General features: G+C 60.3%; 1 protein-coding gene across 2 annotated transcripts in view; it reads right to left on the bottom strand.

Moving 5' to 3' along the window:
- AK8 (adenylate kinase 8) overlaps positions 1–20,524 on the bottom strand; it is a 79,461-nt gene that overhangs the window by 25,224 nt on the left and 33,713 nt on the right. For both annotated transcript variants that reach the window (XM_037492939.2, XM_054689223.1), the window contains 2 exons: positions 17,169–17,258; positions 6,220–6,361 (listed from right to left, as the gene is read on the bottom strand). In XM_037492939.2, the coding sequence (XP_037348836.1) occupies positions 6,220–6,361; positions 17,169–17,258 (232 nt within the window). The remainder of the gene's footprint in view (positions 1–6,219; positions 6,362–17,168; positions 17,259–20,524) is intronic.

Raw genomic sequence — 20,524 nt, 5'->3', positions numbered from 1 at the left:
CTGCCTGTTCTGCTCCCCACTCTGTCTCTGGTGAATCCTCTCACCCCACCACCCCTCTGGCCTGTACCCCCATTCTTGTATGCATAAATAAATAAATCTTTTTTAAAAAAAGTGCATAATAGAAAACAGTTAAATGTATCATGAAGGACTTGAGGTACAAGGCAACAAAGACGAGGAAAAGAGAAAAGAAAAAAATTATAATAATGGAAACCAGGTGATAAATGGCCACACATACCGCTGGGCCCCGAGGCGGAGGCCACGTCAGGAGTAGGACACCAGTGCACAGACTCGAAGAAAGCGCTCCTGAGTGAGGCAGGGACGTCATCACGTCCCAAGGAACAGAGGCCAAGACGTGGCCTGGCGAATGTAAGTGAGCAGAGAGCGCGACCCACAGACAGAGAGAGAGACAGACAGAAACCCTACGAGCAGCAGACAGAAAAAGCACATTACCTATTAAAGGAAAATATTCTCATGGCCTCAGATCTGCGTTCTGGAGAGGCCCACTGAGCGATGACGTGGTAGCTGACGTGGTAGCAATGTTGCAAATGGTCAAGGGGAGGGGAGGGCCCTAAGAACGCTTCGCCTCGCTGCAAGTTGCTCGCAAGCAGAGATAACACACAGACAGTCTCAAATACGCAAGGCCTGGGAACGTTAGCCCTGACAGACTCTTGCTGAAAAGGCCTCAAAGATGCGCCCCGTTCAAGTGCACGATGAATCCACGTTCCTGCAGGAGAGGCTGACTTGGGCACTCAGCTGGTGCTGAAATCTGAATCTGGTTCAAGAGAGAAATAAGACCTCATGGGGGCTGCACTTATTGCTTAAAACAGAATGTAACTGTTGTATTTCTAGAAGGAAAAACTGAGTGATTTTTTTTTAAACTATGTTTTTATCTCTTTAGAACATTTTCTTTCTTTTTTTTTTTTTAAAGATTTATTTATTTTATTTTATACAAGCACTGGGTATAGTCAGAAGTGCGGGAGGGTGAGAGAATCCACCAGAGCCAGAGCGGGGAGCAGAGCAGGCAGAAGGACCGAAGGACACTGCTGAGGGGAGCAGCGGGCGGCAGGAGAGGTCTGCGCGCCATGTGGGACCCTCCTCCGGTGGCCGGGGAGCAGCCAGGGATCGAACTGGAGCTGCAGAGGCTGCGGGCAGCTTCGCAACCCAGAGCTCAACCTCTGCGCCACCGGGGAGGCCCAAAACTGAGTGATCTTAAAAAGAATAATCTGTATAAAATAGACTGGGGCAAAAACATCTCCGTGTGCATCTCTCTCTCTCTGTCCCTGCCTCTGCACCCACAAATGGGGAGGTGGGAGGGGTTCCACCCACGCGTTGCCTCTTACCTTTCACACAACAGGTGAGAGAATCTGTTCAGTTTAACATGGACAAACTGAGAAATACAAATTTAATCAAACCACATGGTGGCGATGAGTAGGACGAGAAACAGGTTATCTTCTAAATTACTTGGGCAGAGGGGAGAAGCCAAAACAGCAATAATAAAACTCCAAGAAGACAGAGATCATTTTATAAAGACGGAAAAGCAAGCAAAAAACGATAATGACACCTGAAGTGAGACGGGAAAGTAAGTGGGAGAGACTCAATTATTCGAGGAGAAGGGGAGTGGGTGAGGGCCTCTATCAAGCCCACTGCATCCGGACCACGGGCCAAGCCGCAGGGAGGGGCGCCCGCACCCCGGGGTCGAATCCCAGCAAGACAGAGGCGCAAACAAGCCACGCTGGGTGTCCTCCGTGGGAAAATGACACGAAGAGCATTTGACACCCAGACTCACAGGACAGCGAGGGCTGTCAGCCTCCGAGGCCACAGAAGCCAGGCCCCACGCCAGCAGCAGGAAAGGCAGAGACCCCACGTCACCAGCCAGTCCTCAGAAGACCCGGGCACAGGCACCACGTTGGAACTGGGGCCAAGATCAGGACTGGCTGAGATCTGGGTAAAGCGAGTGAGGTCTCAGATTCCTTGACTCCACCTCGCTGAGGGAAAACCTGTCCTCTTCTTGGGCAGAAGCTAAAGGCTTATTCTCTGGAGAAGACATAGTACAGGCTCATTGGACCAATGAATTCTAAGCACTGGTGAGAGTCTGAGCTTGCACCCAAATTAGGGGCAGTAGGCAAAAATAAATGAATAAATAAATGAACAGACAAATAAATAAATGCACACGGCCTGTGAGATAGGCCAACCTCCAGCTTCCCACTGCCTTACTTCCCCCCAGGGCCCTTTGCCCTCCAGCAGGAGACTGGAGGGATCCTCTCTGGGGAACCTGAGGGGTGCAGCGAGAAGATGAAAGAGTCGACCCTGACCCACGGCTCGTGGCTTTGCACAGGGGCTCCGAGAGACCACCCCGCAGTCTGTGGGCTCTGCCTCCTGAGAGGGCTCTAGCCACCCACCGTCATGTGAGCAAACCACCAAGGATGACCCAAAATCCGGAGGAAAGACTCCACTGAGAAAGAATGAGACCAAGACAAACAAAATTCAACAAAGACAGACAGTGTAGGAGGGAAAGAAAACCTCTCCCAGACCCCAGCCCCTCCCGGGAAAACAGGTCTGTCGGGTCCGTCACCACCACTTGCAAGAGATAAAAAAAGATTCATGAAACCAAGAAATTAAATAAAGATATTAAAAAAAGAGGATTCAGAGAACAAAGTAAGAGCTCTTAAATATTACAAAAAAGAAACACACAAGGGTTGGAAGAGAAAGTTCAAGAAATCTAGACAGAGCAAAATAAAAATAAAAATCAACCCGTTACCCCCAACAGAGACACCCCCCTCCAAAAACCAAAAGAAAGGAAAGAAAGGAATTTTTAAAAATGTACAAGGTCGGTCCAGGAGATTAATACCCACATAGCAGGTTCCAGGGAGAATAGACAGAAGTAGGAATCACCAAGGGTGCGTATAAGACGGGGGCACAGGGAACAGGGCCTCTGACGCAGAGAAATGCAAAGGGGGTTCTTTGGTTATGGTGAAGAGAAGCCCTAAGTAGTCACCCTACAAGCCCGGAGAAAAACCAGTCCAAAAAGACAGGGACGGGGGCAGCCCAGAAAGCCCGCTGGTGTCTGAGAAGATTCCGTTTTCTCGCGTCCTCACAGTTCACAGGACCAGCCACTCGCCTGATTCGAGCCGGTGGGGTGTGAGCCAAGAAGGACCAGAACTGAGGGTTGGCAAATGAGGAGCCTTGTGGGAAGCGTTCCGAGGGATTTTAACTTTTAAAAAGGGCTTGGAAATAATCAGTGGGCAGAGACAAAGAAAACCGGACAAGTGAAAAATGGCAGGGGATGAGTAACTCCAAGAAAAACGAAACAAGATAAGGAAGGCAAAAAACCAGAAAACCACACCAACCAAAAGGAGCTTCTCCCTGCTGTGTGAGGCCCTGACGGTGGGTCTTCTGCAAGCACAACAAACTGCGCGTACACCCCGCCGGCAGGACTCGGGCAAGTGGCTGGTCCTACGGAACTGTAAGGGGACAAGAAAATGGAATCTTCTCAGACACCAGGGGGCTCCATTCAAAGTTTCTGCTTTGTTACCAGGGAGGAGAGGCCGGATGAATGCCGGAGTAGACGGGGGCCAGTCCTGTCACTTCCACGAAGATGACATTCTGACAGGACACCATAGCTAACATAAACTTTGACGAACTAAATAACATAGTACCAAAACATAGAAAGCAAAAGGGGCAGGAAACACAAGAAAAGTGAATAGAAATACAATATTCATGAGAAATTAACAAATCTCTTAGTCCTTGACAGGTTGACAGACTCCTGGCAACAGAAATCAACAAAAAAGTCAAAATTATAGGGGATTTAAAGTACATAACTAATAAATCTGACACTACATATATTGAATTCTAGCATATGTACACTCAGTTCTATAATTTTAAAAGTGTCCATTCCTTTCAAATACAGTTGAAAAAAAATCCACAGAATAAACTTCAGTCATTAAAACAAAATTGGAGGTTGGACTTACATTCTCCATACTCTGCACTAAGATAAAAATTGAACCATGAAAATTGAAATATTAACAAAATATTAACAAAATGCCAGCTGTTGACTTTTAAACTCTCCCAAAACAACGCCTAGGCACAAGAGGAGATTAAATCACCCCTTTAAACAAGCTTTTAGACAATAATGAAAACACCATACATTAAAAAATATGAGACACAGGTAGAGTCGTTAAGAGAGGACAATTCAAAGTCTTAGCCATTTTTAGTGACTGAACAAGAAATTCAGAAAAATAAACGAATTACGCATTTGACGTACATTTTGAGAGAAATAAGCCTAACACAGGAGAAGTCGTTAATCAAGAGGGGAAAAAACAATCACGAATACAGACGACGGGCAAAGAGTAACAGAATACTGATAAATACATCCCAATTTTACTTGGTGAAAAATATGGAACACAGTTTGACTCCTCAAAAAGGAAGAAAACACAAATACAGAAAATTAACAATAATAAAGAAGCGATAACCACAGAAGCGGAAGTAGGAGAAGCCCACAAGACACGCAAGTCACGGTAACACGCGAAAGACACAGGGAGGGGATCATGTCCAGAAAAAGACTAACTGTAGGAGAGAGAAGCTCACATTGGCCCAACACCAGGAACAAAACCAATCAAAGTATTAACCCAGCGCCAGCGCCCAGGACAGTGACGGCTGGAAGCTGAGACACGAGTCCAGATGTGGAGAAAGAACGAAAACTGAAATTATCACACGGCTGATACCGAAGCCTGACAAGGAGCAAACGAAAGGGAAACCCCAGACCCGTGCGATGCATGCAGATGAATGCCAGACAATCTAATCAAACACAGCCCGTACCGCGTGCTTCCGTGGCTGCCGTCACGAGTTGCCCCAAACCTGGCGGCACAGACATGCGCCAGCGCGCGCTCTCACATCTGGCAGCAGAGCTGTGTGGGTCTCGCCGGCTGGCGCGGGTGCTGGCCAGGCTGCTGCCCTCCGCTGGCTGTGGGATCCCCTCCCCGGCTCCCGGGCCACTGGTCCGAGTCTTTCCTTTCTCCGCCTTTCCATGGGCTCCACCTTTGCACTAGCAATGGTGCGTCAGGTGCTTTCCGTGTCTGGACTCTCCCTACCTCTTGCCCCGCCCTCAGGCAGGAGGGAGCTCTGCTTTTAGGGCTCACGTCTTTCTCCCTGGATGTCGGGGTACCTCCCCTTCCACGGCCAACTGATCGGTTGCCTTGACTGCATCTGCAAAGTGTGACATCACGCTCACAGGCGCGGGGGAGGGGTCACGGGGTGGGGGACACTACGCGGAAAGAATGACAGACCGAGACCGAGTGCGCGTCTGCCCGGGGACGCAGGGCTGGCTGCGTCAGAAGGCCGTCACAGAACTCCCCCCCTTTGCTCCTCGCCAAGAGAAAAAACATTTGTCTGAAAAGAAGCTGCAAACTCTTCCATTAAGTCCCACACACGCCCAGACCCCTGCGGCCCGCAGAGCAGCCTTCAGCGTCATACAAAGTGCATCATCGCAAACCAAGAGCCAGCGGCCCCGGTGGCCGAAAGCCGGACGAGGCTTCAGGTGGGGGACCCTGTCCACCGCGGCCCCCTGGCTCCGATGAAGGCGCCTCCGCAGCAGACGCAGGCTGAGGCCGGGCTGTTTCCAGACCCGCGTCCTGGCTCAGACCCCAGCCCAGCACACCGGCCCCCTGGAAGTCCATCGCGGCCTCCTCCCCTTCGGGGGACACCCCCTTTCTAGCCGGCGCCTCCAGCATCCTCAGCCTTGCCAGGCACACCAGGGCCTTCCCTGCATTCCCCTCTGCCTGCCTCTGAGGCTCGGCCATGAGCACCCTGCCACAGCAAGCTCATGAGACTGGCCACCAGCCTCTGTGTCCCCGATGTCCACAGCTGCCATGTGCTCTCAAGCTCACGACGGTGGCAGAGGGACAGAACGGTGGCCAGCCCTTGGGGGGATAGCAATACCTCCTGCACGCCCACATCTAAACAAGTGCCAGATGCGGCCGAGATTCAGCTGCGAACAGTGACACCCATGACCCAAGGAAGCTTGGCCACGTGCACCCGGGCCCCAGGGGTGATCTCACAGAGGAGGCCCCGGGGCCGGCCCGGGCGGCCGGGGAGCCGAGTTCGCAGGGCAAGTGGGCCGGTGTGTGGCACAGGAAGGGCTCCGGCGGCTCGGAAGCTGTTGGAGGGGGCTGCCGGAGCCCCAGGGGAGAAGCCCACGGCGGAGGCCCCAGAGGGGCAGCTCACCTGTTGGGCTTGTGGCCCGTGCTGGCCAGCAGGTGCGCCTGGTCCAGGTCTCGTGGGAAGCCGTGCAGCACCCAGCCCCGCTGCAGGCAGTCCTGCTGGCTCAGGCGCTGGCTCAGCATCTTCATGATGATGCTGTCGGGGACTGCGGAGGAAGGGAGACAGGGTCACTCTACTCCCCGGACCCACACGTGGGAGGGCCCGTGGCCCCTGTGGCCCTCGAGCTTCCCACTTGGCCATGGCGCACGGGAGTGAGGAGACAGGCTGTGGTGCTGTGCCGGGGGCGTCCCGGGCCCCAGCAATGGGCAGAGACAGGGACTTGCGGTGGCAAGAGCAATGGGTAACCCTGACCTTGACTCTTCCCTGACCTTGACAAGATGCCAGGTGCAGCTGCAGCTGGGAGTGTGCCAGCCCTCCCCCGGGGGTCCCCCACCCTGCCCCCAGGGGTCCAAGACTTTTCAGGGGAGTGCGCTGGGCCCCATCCTCCCCTCCCCCAGCGCTCCCCTCCCTGACGTTTGGAACAACCAGGTCCCCCCAAGAAGCACAACACTCGCTGGTTCCACCTGGAGGCTGAAATAGACGACGGAGCCCGAGACGGAAACGCGCCTGTTTACATTCCCACGCTGACATTTCCCGGAAACTCGCTCCTCTCAGACTCATTAAACGCCCGTGTTGCTAACGTGCCGCGTCCCAGCAATTTGCACTCATTTTTCCAGAAACACTTGGCAAATATTCTGTTGTTTGCTGTGAGTGGGGCCCCACGTCGAGCCACTCTTGCTAAAACTGCACCGACCGAGTCTTGCGCGGCTTCTCTGGAGATGCTCGGCCACCAGCCGCCCGCGGGCCCCCCTCGCCGAGGACCCCGGGTGGGCCCGGGTGACAGACGCAGGAAATCGCCCGCTCATACCTGCTTCCCGCTGCGGCCTCAACACGCCGGCACGGACTGTCCCTGTCCCCGGAGGGCCACACGACCCATCCCAGGTCACTTGCATTTCCCTGAATTTGTTGTCTCGCCTCTTTGGGCCTTTCGGCCCCAGCCTCCAGACAAGCTCCCGAGGGCTGCGGCGTCCTGGATCTCCGAGGACACCATCTTGTGCTGCCCCACAGCAAGTCCTTGGAGCCCCGGGCGGCGAGAGATGCCCTCGGCCCCAGCAAGTCCCCCAGAAGAGGGGCCGGCTGTGCAGCCCCGAGTCCCAGTGCTGCCCCAACCAGCTCTGCTGCCCTGAACCTCAGTCTCTTCTGCCAGGAGGCCTGAGCGCCAAGGAGACCCAAGCACAGCTGCGTTGGGAGCGACCTAAGAGTAAGCCCAGGAAACTCACCTGTCAGCCCCCAGCTCCTTTCCTAGAGCAAGCGTGAGCCGAGGGCCCTGGGCTCTGCCGGCCGCCGCAGCCCCGGGCCTCAGTGTCCTCCCCTGGGACGCCACCTCACTGCCTGCCGGGCCTGGGATGACTCATGGGAGGTGCCAGAGCCACAGGGGGGCTCCCCCGAGGTGTGCAGAGACCTTTAGGTCCCTCTGAAGTCCCTCCAGATTCCCACCCGGTGGCTACAAGAAAACCGTGAGAACAGGTAATTCTCCCTCACAAGCTGCAGCTATGCTGAGCCCGACCTCCCCCCACCCCCCCACCCCGCCCAGAGCCGCGTGCGGGAGGGGTGTGGGAGGGCGTGTTTCTATCACGCACGCGCTCCACGCCTCCGCTGGCTCCGGCTCGCCCCTGGCTGTTCCTTCTGCCCACCCGCGCCTCAGGCCCACGCAGGCCCCGGTGTTCGCAGCGAGCCTGGGGGCCGGGATTTCCCGACTGGCCTCTGCAGGAGTCGAGGTCCGCGTGAAGCCAGGTCTCCCGGGGTCTGAGCTGCCCGTGGCGTGTCCGGCGGTGGGGGCTGCGGCGGGGTGGCGGGGGGAGGGTCAGTGTATTGACCACGGGAGGGGGAAGGCCTGGAAGGTCAGCCACTGGCCTCCCTCCGTCCAACACTGAGAAAACAAGGCCCCAAAGGTCCCCACTAAGGGACCCTCCCAGCCCACTTCTCGGCTCGGGGAAAAATCCGAGTCTGGGAACCGAGGAGACGAAGCAGCCTCGTGGTCCTGGTCACTGCCGCCGGGCTGGCCAGGCTGGCCGGGGTGGGGGTGGGGGGATTTCCTGCTCTGCATCGGAAGTGAAAACGACGTGTCTTTTTATCTTTTTAAAATTTGTTTTAAATCTTTTTTTTTTTTTCAAAGAGGCATGTATTTTTATTTATTTATTTGTTTGTTTGTTTATACACGCACTGGGTACAGTCAGAAGCGCGGGAGGGTGAGAGAACTCACCAGAGCCAGAGCGGGGAGCAGAGCAGGCAGAAGGACCGAAGTACACTGCTGAGGGGAGCAGCGGGCGGCAGGAGAGGTCTGCGCGCCATGCGGGACCCTCCTTCGGGGGCGGGGAGCAGCCGGGGATCGAACCGGCGCCGCAGAGGCCGCGGGGAGCTTCGCAACCCAGAGCTCAACCGCTGCACCACCGGGGAGGCCCTTAAAATTTGTTTTAATTATTTATTTCCCTGTCCCCCTCACATCGTGGCAGCCTGGACGTCCTTCTAGCCAGCAAACCGATTGTCGAGAATCGACAGCCAAGTGGGGCAAAGGACGCCGCTGGGCCCCGGGGCCCCCATTCTGTCCCCCAGTCAACGCTGAGTGGGGAGGTTCAGAGGATGGCGGGGGGTGGCTCGGGGGGTCTGGGCTGGGCCTGGCGTCTCCCAGCAGAGGCTTCCGCAGAGAACGCGAGGGGCCTTACGGGGAGCGGGGCCGTGTCCCCATCGGGAGGACGTGAAGGAAGCCCCGCAGAGCCCGGGGTGCTGCTTCCCAGGCCCCGCGCTGCCAGGAGGGCCCTCGGAGGAGCAGGGCGGCCGCCTGGGGCTCTCCTGACTGGGTTCCCCACTCGGGCCCGGTCGGCCGTCACCTCTTGCCAGCCCACGCATCTGACCAGCCCCTGCAGCCACGAGGCAGCCACGTGGCCCAGAGCCGGCTCCCTGCCCTGGCGCTGTACCCGCCCCACAGGGCCGTGCGCCGCCTCCTCCCGGAGGCTGCACGGCTCAGCCGCGGGCGCCTCGGGATTTCTGGGCTTGGCAGCAGCCTCTTGCCCGTGCAAGCCGCCGCCAGGGGGCTGCCTCTCTGGAATGTCCCGTCAACCCCAAATTTAGCAAAGTGCAAGGAATGATTAGCCCATTATTTCATGAGGCCACACCACATTGGCGGGGGTGGGGGTGGGGGTTTGGCCCTTTTTTTGAGATTCAAGAGCGTCTATAAGAGACGGAGCCCTTGCATTGCCCGCGAAGTCATTAAGCTCTCGATCCACGGGCCCCCCCGGCTGAGTGTGCAGCACAGGGGCCGTGGGGTGCACAGCCGCAGAGGGAGGCCCCGGGGTACCACGACCCCCCAGGACACCTGGCTCGCCCCAGTCTTGGCTGGTGGGGCATCCTGTTGAGAGGCTGGAGCCACGTCAAGCCCCTCCTGCACCTCGACGGCAAGTGCTGAACGGGAGAAAGGGCAAGGCCAGCCAGGCCCCCCAAATGTGAATGTGGACTGGACGGGACAGCTGCTTCCCGGGCAGGTCTGGCGCCATCCTTGGCCTCGTCCAGCTCGCAGAGGCAGAAAGGGACGGGGGGGGCAGCTGGGGGGCGCTGCCCATGCCACCCCGGGGCAGCCGCCAGTGCCCCGACCAGGGCTGGGCCGGGAGGGAGGCACTTGGGTAACAGCGAGGACAGAAGTGGAGAAATGGAGATGGCGCCCTCAGCTGGTGCGCGGAGGCGGCAGGACCCAGGGCTGGTGATCAACCCAGAAAGAGCCAGGAAACCTCCTGCCACCCTCAGGCGACCCCACCCCACACCCGCTGCACCCCGACACTACACCAGCGTTAACACCGCCCACACGGCACTCCCCTCACACACAGCTACACACACGTGCGCCTGCACACGCCTACACACGCCTATACCCACACGCACGTGCCCCTGCACACCCTGTAACAGGCACACGGCACTCTAGACCCCACACCACCTACACACCACACATGCCCCTATACACACCCCCCTACACACACCACACACGCCCCTATACACACACTTGCCCCTACACACACACACACCCCTACACACACACACTCGCCCCTACACACACACTCGCCCCTACACACACCCCTACACACACCACACACGCCCCTATACACACACCCCCCTACACACAGATGCGCCCCCCCCAGTCCTGGGGTGGGGGGCACCATCTGACGGTCAGACACAGCCCTGGCGCCCCGGGGCGCGGGAGGGAGCGGCCCGGGAGGGGTGGGGCTCCGGCCTCCGCGGGGAGCCCGCCCCCAGGGTGGCACCGGGTTGCTGGGGCGCCTTGGACTGTGGCGGGGCGCCGGGCTGTGGCGGGGCGCCAGGGGCTGTGGAGGGGCGCCGGGGCTGTGGAGGGGCGCCGGGCTGAGGCGGGTGCTGTGGGCTGTGGCGGGGCGCCGGGGCTATGGCGGGGCGCCGGGGCTGTGGGGGGCGCCGGGGCTGTGGGGGTGCCGGGGGCTGTGGGGCGCCGGGGCTGTGGGGGGCGCCGGGGCTGTGGGGGGCGCCGGGGCTGTGGCGGGGTGCGGTGGGCTGTGGCGGGCGCCGGGGCTGTGGGGGCGCCGGGGCCCGGGGCGCCGGGGCTGTGGCGGGCGCCGGGGCTGTGGCGGGCGCCGGGGTGTGGCGGGGCGCCGGGGCTGTGGGGGGCGCGGGCTGTGGGGGCGCCGGGGCTGTGGCGGGCGCCGGGGCTGTGGCGGGCGCCGGGGCTGTGGGGGGCGCGGGGCTGCGGCGGGCGCCGGGGCTGTGGGGGGCGCCGGGGCTGTGGCGGGCGCCGGGGCTGTGGGGGGCCGGGTGCGGCGGGCGCCGGGCTGTGGGGGGCGCCGGGGCTGTGGCTGGGTGCGGTGGGCTGTGGGCGCCGGGGCTGCGGCGGCCCGGGGCTGTGGCGGGCGCCGGGCTGTGGGGGCGCCGGGGCTGCGGCGGGCGCCGGGGCTGTGGGGGGCGCCGGGGCTGTGGCGGGGTGCGGTGGGCTGTGGGGGCGCCGCCGGGGCTGCGGCGGGCGCCGGGGCTGTGGTCTGCCGCCCCTGCCGGCCCCGCGGGGAGGAGGCGCCTCGCGGCTTCCGGGACCTCGCGGGCCCCGCGTCCTCGCCGGCCGCTCGGGGCGCTCCCGGGCGCGTCCTGGAGTCGGGGCGCCCCGGCCCGGGCTCTCACGGCTCGGGGCGTCTCGCCGCGCGCCCGGGAGCGGCCTCCCCTCCCCGCCGCCCGCGCCCTCCCTGCGCTGCCGCGCCCGCAGGAGCCGGGAAGATGGAGGCGCCCGCGCCCCACCGCCCCACCGCCCCCACCCCCGGGCCGGCCCGCCCCCCTCAGCAGAGGGTTTCAGGAGAACACGGGGCGCCCCGGCCGCCTGCGCCCCTCCTCCCCGCCGCCCGAGGCCCCCCACCCCCGTGGTACCCCCACCCCGGCCACCAGGGCGGGCCCCAGAGTCCAGGGACGTTTCTCTCACTCGGGGGAGCCTCGCCCCAGCACGCGCCGCACCTTTCCCTGGGCGGCCGGGGAGCGCGACCTCCCGCCTTCCTTTTTTTTTTTTTTTTTTGCGTATAAGAACTGGGGCGCAGGCCAGAGGCGCGGGGGTGAGAGGACTCCCCAGAGACAGTGGGGGGCAGAGCAGGCGGATCCACTGAACCCCCTGCTGAGGGACGGGTGGCAGGAGGGGCTGCTGCGCGTGGGCAGCTCCCTGGCCGGCGGAGGCCGCGCGGGGACAGTGCCGAGACGCCCCCTTAGGCCACCGGGAGGCCCAACTTCCTTCCGTTTCTGTGACCTCCGGGCCCAGGCCAGGTGATTCCCCCCATCTCAAGGTCACTGGGTGCCGCGGGCAGGGAGGAAGGTCCGGGACCACAGGGAAGCCGGAAACAGCCCGACCCGGGTTCCTGGGGTGGGAAGGGGCAGCGGCGGTGCCCACCCAACACGCCCGGGCGTGGACACGCACGGTGAACTCGGCCCTGGGCTGAGCATCTTTTTATTCTACTCTAGAAGTTACTTCGTGGGATCTCTCTGTAACAATCCCACTTCACAGACAGGGAAACTGAGGCACAGGACGAGACACGCTCTGCCCAGGGCTGCACAGGCCTGGGCATGTAGGCGGTGGCGCCCTGGTTTAAACGCAGGCACGGGGGCTCTGTGCTCTCTGCCTCCGCTCCGCAGCTCACGCACGGCCCGCTCCGGGTCACAAAAAGCCTCGTAGCTGGCCCCACCCGCCACCTTGTGGGCCCGGAGGCTCCCTCGGCCGCGGTGCTGTGAGGAAGCCCCATGAGCCCTGTGAAGAGGCTGCCGGAGACAGGCCGGCAGCACAGCGGTTCCAGGCGCAGGTGTGGGGGTGCAGGATCTGCCCCAGCAGATGCCACAGAGAGAAGAACCAAGGAACCAAGCTGGCACCGGAACAGAGACGCACTGGTGGCCCCCATGAGCCAGGCCGGTTATCCCAGCCTCCGAGCCAGGGCAACAAGCACGCCCCCCCAACTCTGCCCAATACCCAGATCCACAAGTCCAGACCTTAGTCAGTGAGTGGTCATTTTCTGCCACCAAGTTGTGGGGTGGGTGACCGAACGCCAGGGGGTGGCTGGCTGGCTGTCCCCGCCGCGGGTCCAAAGCCAGCAGCAGGCTCAGGGAAGCGCGAGAGGTGCAGGAGTGCACGCACGTGCCAGCCCCGCGTGCCCGAGAGGGCTGTGCTCTGCCGTGGCCGCCGTGGCCTTGGGGACGGCAGCTACGAGTACAATCAACAGTGTGAGCCGGGCCGCGCCCCACTTCTACACACAGTCCCGCCCGACAGGTCACAAATGATGGTGCCACCACAATGAAAGGGGGGGCTGCCAGCGAGGAGACGGCAGCACGGAGAGGCCGGTGCTGGTCCAGGACACACGAGGGGAGAGTCCGTGTGGGATCCAGGCCCGCAGGACCGGGAGTGAGGGTCACCTGTCGCCTGCCTAGAAACCTGGCTGCCGCAGCCTCCTACTACCTGCTCTCCCATTGTCCCCGCAAATGGAATGGGGTGCCACCTGTGTAGAAGTGCAGGGGCAGAGGGAAGCTTCTGGGCCGGTGCCATGGGGCAGGCCTGCCGGGCAATGCCAGTTGCTGTGTGTTCGCTTGTTCATTCATTCATTCAGACACTAGCTGAGCCCCTGCCGGGGCGACCTGACACGGGGGCTGGGGCAGACGGGAGCAGACACACAGGTAGGCGGGTTCACCCACACCCCTCCCGCCCCCCTCCGCCCCGGCCCTCTGCCCCTCCGCTGGGAATGGTGTGGACAGTGCAATGCTGGAGGCGCAGGGCCGCGCTGCCCTCCCCGAGCAGCTGTGCCAAGCCCCCTCTGGGCAGCCCCAGTGCCCCCTTCCAGCTGACAGCCCCCAGCGTCCTTGATGTGTTTCGGAAGCAGCCACTGTCCCAGGTGCTGGGGCTGCAGAAGGTCGGGGGCGGGGTGCCAGGGCCTCCCCTGCTCGGCCTGCTCACAGCAGAGGAGGAAAAAGCAGCTGGTGTCAGCCCCGCCGAGGGCACTCCCAGAGGGGACGGGCATCGGCCTGCATCTGCCTGCGGGGTGTGAGGCTGCACCAGGAGACCGCGGCAGAGGAGCCGGCGGGGGCCTCGGGTCTGGCCTGTCGCAGCCGATTTCACGGCTGAGTGGGCTGGAAACCACCGGGGCTGCCCATGGAGGAGGAGACACTTCCAGAAGGTCTGGCTAGAGCACGAAGGACACCTCACACTTCTGGGCCCATCCTGGCCATCCCAGAAATGTCTGGAGCCTGGATGCCTGCTCCACAGCCAAGGCGTGGGCGGGGTTGCAGGGGGGACTCTTTGGCGCAATGCTGGGGGTGCTCCCGCGGGGGCCGAGAGGGTTAGGTTAACCCCACTCTGTGGAGCAGAGACCTCTCATGGAACGGACACAAAGGGATTGAGCGCCCTCGCCTCAGTTTCCCTGCTGAACTGGCTGTTCAACAGACAGCTGCCACCTTTGGGTGACACCCCAGCACAGCGCCATTTGAATAACGGAGAGACAGGCGGGCTGTGAGCGCCCGGAAGTCTAGTTTAAAAAAGCAAGGGGCTGGATCCTTGGGGGCACGAATCTGCTGATAAGGGGGTGCTGACCCCCTTACCCGACGTGCTCGCAACCAGGCCCTCTGGCCTCAGAAGGCGACCCCCACGTGGACGCCCGCTGCTCCGTGGCCAGCAGGGCCTGGCTCCCGCCCGCGCTGAGGAAGTCTTTGTAGCGGCCCCAGGGGAGAAGTCGGAAGTTTGACTTGAAAAAAGGAGCTACTTCAAAGGCATTGTCAGGCCGAGGTGAGGGTGCCTTTAAGCTGCATACATTACAGGGGGCATCCACTTATCAACCGTGGGGCTCTGGATGGGGGGCGCCAGAGGGATGAGGGGGGCACAGTGGGGGTGGTGAAGGGGAAAAATACACCTTGAATAAGAGAGTAAATTAATGTGTTTATTACTCACTGTTTGGACTACGTGCGGGCGTGTGTGCGTGTGCGTGTGCGTGTGTGTGTGTGTAGAAAAATGAAAGAAAAATGTAGAGTTTTTTCAATAATAAAAAGGGAGTTTGCACTGCGGGGCCCCTAAAGCTTGTGAAAAATTAAACTCGACGGATTCAAACTGTCCTATTTCCACTTCAAAAGGGAAGAGGCACTGAGCTCTTCCGAACTTAGCTTCAAACGCCCAGCACCCTAGAAAGTTTCTTTAAAAAAATAAAGGCCGCTGTTCCCCCAAGCGCCGTGCCGGTTACTGTGCCCGCCGTCTCTCCCTCCTCTAATTATACCCCTGTGAGTCTATTAATCAACTGGTAAATTATTTAGAGCGCCCCGCGCTGTCTTCGGCGAGTGCAAACACGCGGCGCAGGCTGGCTGCGAGCGGGCAGGGCCCCCAGGGCCCGCTCCGGCTAAGACGGCGCCAGCTCTCGCCACGGCAGCGCCGCTGCCAAGAAACCGTGTTCCGCTTCCCTCCTCCGACGGGGAGATTTAGTGCCTTTCAACCCCGCGCCTCTTCGGCGGTTTTAACAAAAGAGAAAAGCTGGGGTATTGTCGCACCTTTTGTGTGCATTTAGTGACGAGAATATTAATTCCCCTAAAAAAAAAAAGGCGGCCCTCGCTGGGCCCTGACGCCTGTCTCCCGGGACGTGGACGGGGAAGGCTCTGGAAAATGCTGGTAATCAGCCCAATTTGGGGCTGCTTGGGCTCGTCTGCGATACGTTGGGGCCGCGCGGTCGCTGCGGTGCCGACTCATTAACAGAGAAGTGCAAATTAGAGCCTTGACTCTCCCTCCAGCCTCCTGCCCGCTCGGCTGCAGGAGGCCATGAGGGACCGTCTCCAGCCAGAAATGTTGAGGAGAGCCGGGCGTGCGGGAGGGGCCGGACGCCACTGGGTAATGATCTGGCCTCCGCGTTATCTTTTCAAACATCGGGCCCTGCGCTTCTAGGGGAAAGTTACGGTGCCAATTAAAGAGCTGCGTCCCCCAACGACTGTGTCTCCTGGCAGCGCCCCCGGGACCGGCCTTCCCGTGCTAGACATGCTGCGGCAGCTGGGGGGGGGGGTAGGAGGAGAAGCGAACTAGTGGGTTCACTGCAATTTGGCCGCGAGGGTGGGGGCAGATGCTGGGGATCTCGGAGGCTCTCTCCCTGGAGAGGCAGGAGCCAGGAAAGCCCCAGTCTGACACAACTCCCCCCCCAATGGGCATGGGCACGCAGCCTCGCTCGCACCCCCACCTGCAGAGAGTTGAGACCCAGGGCGGACGGAGGGAGGACAGGGCCGGCGTCTCCGTAGTATCTACAGGCACAGGGGGCCCAGCAGCCCGGCTCTCTGGACTGCCCGGCCAGGCTGCGGCCGAGCATCTAGGATGGAGTCTCAGGATGCGCTCAGGGGAGGCCTTTGCGCAGGGAATGTGGAGGATGGACAGCAACGGGCACTAATTTGGCTGCTGACTCAAAAGGTGTTGTCAGGACCTGTGAGGACAGAAGGGCGCAGCGAGGTCTGCAGAGGTCACCACTGGGATGCAGCCTGGGCAACCCCCTGGGGGCACAAGAGGAAGTGGGGGCTGGGGCAACCCAAGGTGCCCCCTGAATCTACTGAGCAGAGCCGAGATGCACCCCAAGAACAAGACTGCCCGGCTCTGGGGCACGAGGCTCCAGGGTGAGTGCAACAAGCAAGGGCTGGGCCTGGAGGAGGCCAGTGCTCAGGGGGCTCCGCCTGGCTTGGGTGGGGGCGCCAGTGGGGTTTTCCACACTGGTTGGCTGCATGGGGTGGGGGCTGTCCCACAGGGAGGTGAGGCTCTATGTCGCCACCCCTTTAGTGGGGCTCCTGAACCTGGGGGACTTCTGGATCCCACATGTCAATCACGTGCAAGGGACGAGGTAAGCAGAGGCCCCCAGGAAGCTGGGGAAACCGGGATCTCAAGAGTGCCCTTCCTGTGGGCGGGCGCCGGGAACACCTTCAACCATAGACCACAGAGGAGTCTGGAAAGGTCCTCTGGTCCTGCCTTCTCCCCCACACCAAACAGGTAAGTGTCCAACCCCTGCCGGTCAGCTCTCGCAGCTGCGGAGCTGAACCTCTGGCTTCTCACTGCTAATTAAATCTGGGCCTTTGCCCACAGGGTTTTTCACACCAAAAAGCAAAGGATGGGGCAGCTCAGTGACCCCAACCGGGCGCCAGTTCCAGGTGTGACCAGTCACGCACGCAGGCACTCTCCAGAAGCAGAAACACTCCCAGGCGTAGCGCCGGCCCAGCAAGTGCGCCAGCCCAAGGGGCCTCACCAGGACAAGCCAGGAGCTTTCGGTGGCCAAAGAGGCAGTGTGGGTTCCCGGCCTGTCCCGGTCTGAGCCCCAGGCCTGAGGTTCTGGGAGGAAGTTTCCCTTCAGAGCCCGCGGGGTGGCGGCAGCTGAGACAGCGAGGCCTACCTGTCCAGTGCTTTTCCAAGTAGTCCTGGATGACCTCGCCCAGCTTGCTCTGGTCGGCCACGGTCTCCTTCAGCAGCTGCCCGCAGCAGACTGGGGGACAGAGGGACGGGAGGCAGCGTCACATTTTATAGAAGCAAGAACGAGAAAAAAGGGCCGGTGCTACGGGCCGGGGGGCAAGGAGGGGTCGCCGAGCGAAGGTAAATAGCAGATGGGACTTGGAATTAAAGGTCGAGGAAGGAGGCTGCCGAGATGGCACATTTGGTAAAGAACAGGCTTAACGTGGACAGTGGGGGCAGATGTAAGCAGCCCCTCCCCCGGAGACGCCAGCAGGGAAAGGTGGCACTGTAATCACTAAAGGGGGTTCTGGCCTCACCCTGGGGGGCAGCGTCCGCCCCTGGCCGGCCAGCCCACCACCCAGACCTGGGAGCCTGTGGCTGGCAAGGCACGTGGACAGGGCGAGGGGTCCACAGGCGGGAGCAGCTCCTGGGAAGGCCCAACGGGGAGGGAGCTGGCCAGTTGCTGCGCTCAGCCTTCACAGGTGGGGGCCGTTCTCCCCACATCTGCAGGCCCCAGCCAGGCTGAAACACAGGCGTGTCGGTCAGCAGTCCCCCTGGAGGTGGCCACTCCCTGGCTGCGAAGGCGCTGGGGCCAACGCCAGGGGTTCAACCCACATCTCAGGGGCTGGTCATTGCACAAACTTGCTTCCTCCCAGCTAGGGAGGGGCTTTCTTCCTACATTAAAGAAACCAAAAGACAATCCCCCAGTGAACTGGATAGAGTGAATGTCCACGGCATTCACCAAGGCTGTTCCTCGGTAAGGATGTGCTGAGTCACCGTGGCCACGAAGCCGTGACCGTGTCCAGCTGGCGGGCGACCTCACCCGCAGCCTCAATGATGTTGACGGTTCGCATCACCACTCAGGGCCCGGTGTTGCCATGTGGGGAGGACGCGGACCTCCCAGCAAAGTGACCTGCTGCAGGCAGCCCAGCTGGAATTCACAGTGAGTGACATGGCACCACGGCCAGTTTCTAGGAAGGAGAATTGGCGTCCAGTCTACCTGCCGTCACCGCAAGCCATTAAACTGGACAAAGCAGATCCAGCAACTCTTTTCCAGCATGTGCGGACAGGCAGCCTGGGGGTGCTCCTCGGCAGAAGGAATGCCCCATGCACCCAGGATCTCCACCTACCAGCACTTTTCAAACCACGCACAAGGGTTGAACCCTAACAGAGCTGTGGAAACCAAGGCCGGAGTGTGGGACGCAGAGGTGCGGGGTCAGAGTGCAGGGCAGTGGAGAGGGCCTCCCGGGACCTGCGCGGGGCTTCACTGGAGTCTCTGGCAGATGCCAGGCTGCACGCTGGAAGGCGGGGCTCCCGAGATGCGGTGGTGAGAAGCCTCCGGGCACTTGCACCGAATGTAGACTCCCCACCGGAGACACTGCCTTCCAAGGAGAAGTCCTGCTGACCTCCCCGAGCGCTGACCACGACGGGGCAAGGCCGACCCGAGCTGTGGGATGCTGGCGCAGAGTAGGAACCGGAACCATCACAACAGAGACGAGAAACAGGCCCCCGCCGGCGCAAAATGATCCTCCAGTAAATTAACCGCCCGTCTCAAGTCTTTGAAACTCAATATTCTTAAACTGCACCCTGCCATCCAGACTCTCAGCTAGTAGGCACCACGACTCCAGTATGAGTAATTTTTAAAAAAACCTCCTTGAGGCACCAAACAAAAGACAGAACAGGAAAAGGTGACCTCTGCTGGGAGAGAAAACAGGCCATAGAATTAGACCAAGAGATGACACCCAGGTCAGATTAGCACACAAAAAACTACAAAACCAAGGTCCCAAACATGTTTAAAACTTCAAAGGAAAAGGTAATTAAAATGAGTAAACAGATGGAGAATCTCAGCAGAAAAGCAGAAATTCTAGAAGTGGAAAATACAGTGTCTTGAATGAAGGAAATCTCTGGGTGGGCAGAATCAGTGAATCTGAAAACAAGAAAACAGGGGGTCCAGACTGAGGCAGGATGGGGGGGGCCGGGACCTCAGGAGCTGGAGCGCATTCCTGAACAGTCGAGCAGACACGCTCTCGGAGTTGCAGAAAGAAGGGGGCGATATCTGAGGAAAGCGTGGTAGGCGAATGTCAAAGTTGAGAAAAAGTCCCCTGCAGATCCAAGAATCTGAGATCCCAGAAGAAGAAACACAAAGGAAACCCCAACTTGCTACGGCCCAGCTGATAAAGAAGAAATGCTGAAAGCAGCCGGGGGGTGGGTGGGGAGAAGACGCTTTACTACGGGGAACAGCGACGAAACCGCCTGAGTCCTCCCGGGAAGGGAGCGCACGCTGTGAGGCAACGGGGTGCATCTTTCCAGCACTTAGAGGACAAAACCCGTCAACATGGATTTCTACTTGTGGCGGCAATCCTTCAAGAAGTGAAATAAAGACGTTTCAGGCGGAGGCCAGCTGGGGTGTCGCGGGCAGCCTCGCGCAGCTAGTGAGGTTAAAGGTCCAGACCCCATCAGTGTTGTCTAGACAGTTAGAAAAGAAGACATGGCTTAAAAGCAAACATGAAATCTACTCCCCCCAAATGTGCAAATACGCGTATCTGTACAGCTCTCCAACAACACACACCCCACACAATGTGTGTCCATGCGCACAAGGCTACCCGTCCACCTGTCTGTCCGTCTATCCATCTGTCTGTCCAGCTGTTTATCCCAACCAGAAGAAGGATCAAGCTCTCGTTTCAGCAGCCCACAGAGCGGGTGGGGGTGCTGCCCTGGCCTATCCAGGGGGGGCCTTGGGACAGTGGCCCAGCCTCTCTGAGACCTGTTTTCTCACTCATGCTGGGGGGGGGGGGAGGCTAACACCAGCCCCACCTTGTGCTGGATGCTGTGAGGAGGGGCCACAGCTCCTGGCAGGAGGTGGCGCTGGTACATGTGAGTCTCCCGCATCCTTGCCTGGGCTGGGCGCAGCCGCCATTTGGTGGTTGCTACTCTGAGGAAAGGCAGGCCCCCGCCTGAGGCCAGGAGGCCATGCGGGGCTGGGGGGTCAGAGCCTAAGTCCCTCCCCCCTTCCAGTCCTCCATCCACCTGAAGGCACACAGGCACCCAGCCCACCGGGGACCGCCTGGGAAGGACCCAGAGAACTGATGTCAGTGTTTTCTCTGGTCCTGGTAAAATATTTATTGAGACTATGCCAGGCAGGGGTTTGCCCCTGGTTCAGAAACTGCTCCCTGCGAACACGCTGACCTGGGCAGGGACGGCCAGAGGAGCCGATGAATGAACCGCACCTCTGGTGCTTAAGGGCCACGGCCACCAGGAGACGCGGGGCAGGCCGGGCCCCCGCTGCTCCGAGGACAGGAA

Source organism: Talpa occidentalis, unplaced genomic scaffold (assembly GCF_014898055.3).
Source record: "Talpa occidentalis isolate TD23 unplaced genomic scaffold, MPIMG_talOcc4v2.1 talOcc4.7, whole genome shotgun sequence".
Lineage (NCBI taxonomy): Eukaryota > Metazoa > Chordata > Mammalia > Eulipotyphla > Talpidae > Talpa > Talpa occidentalis.
The sequence above is the reverse complement of the archived record's forward strand: the minus strand, read 5'-3'. Positions and strand labels throughout refer to the sequence as shown.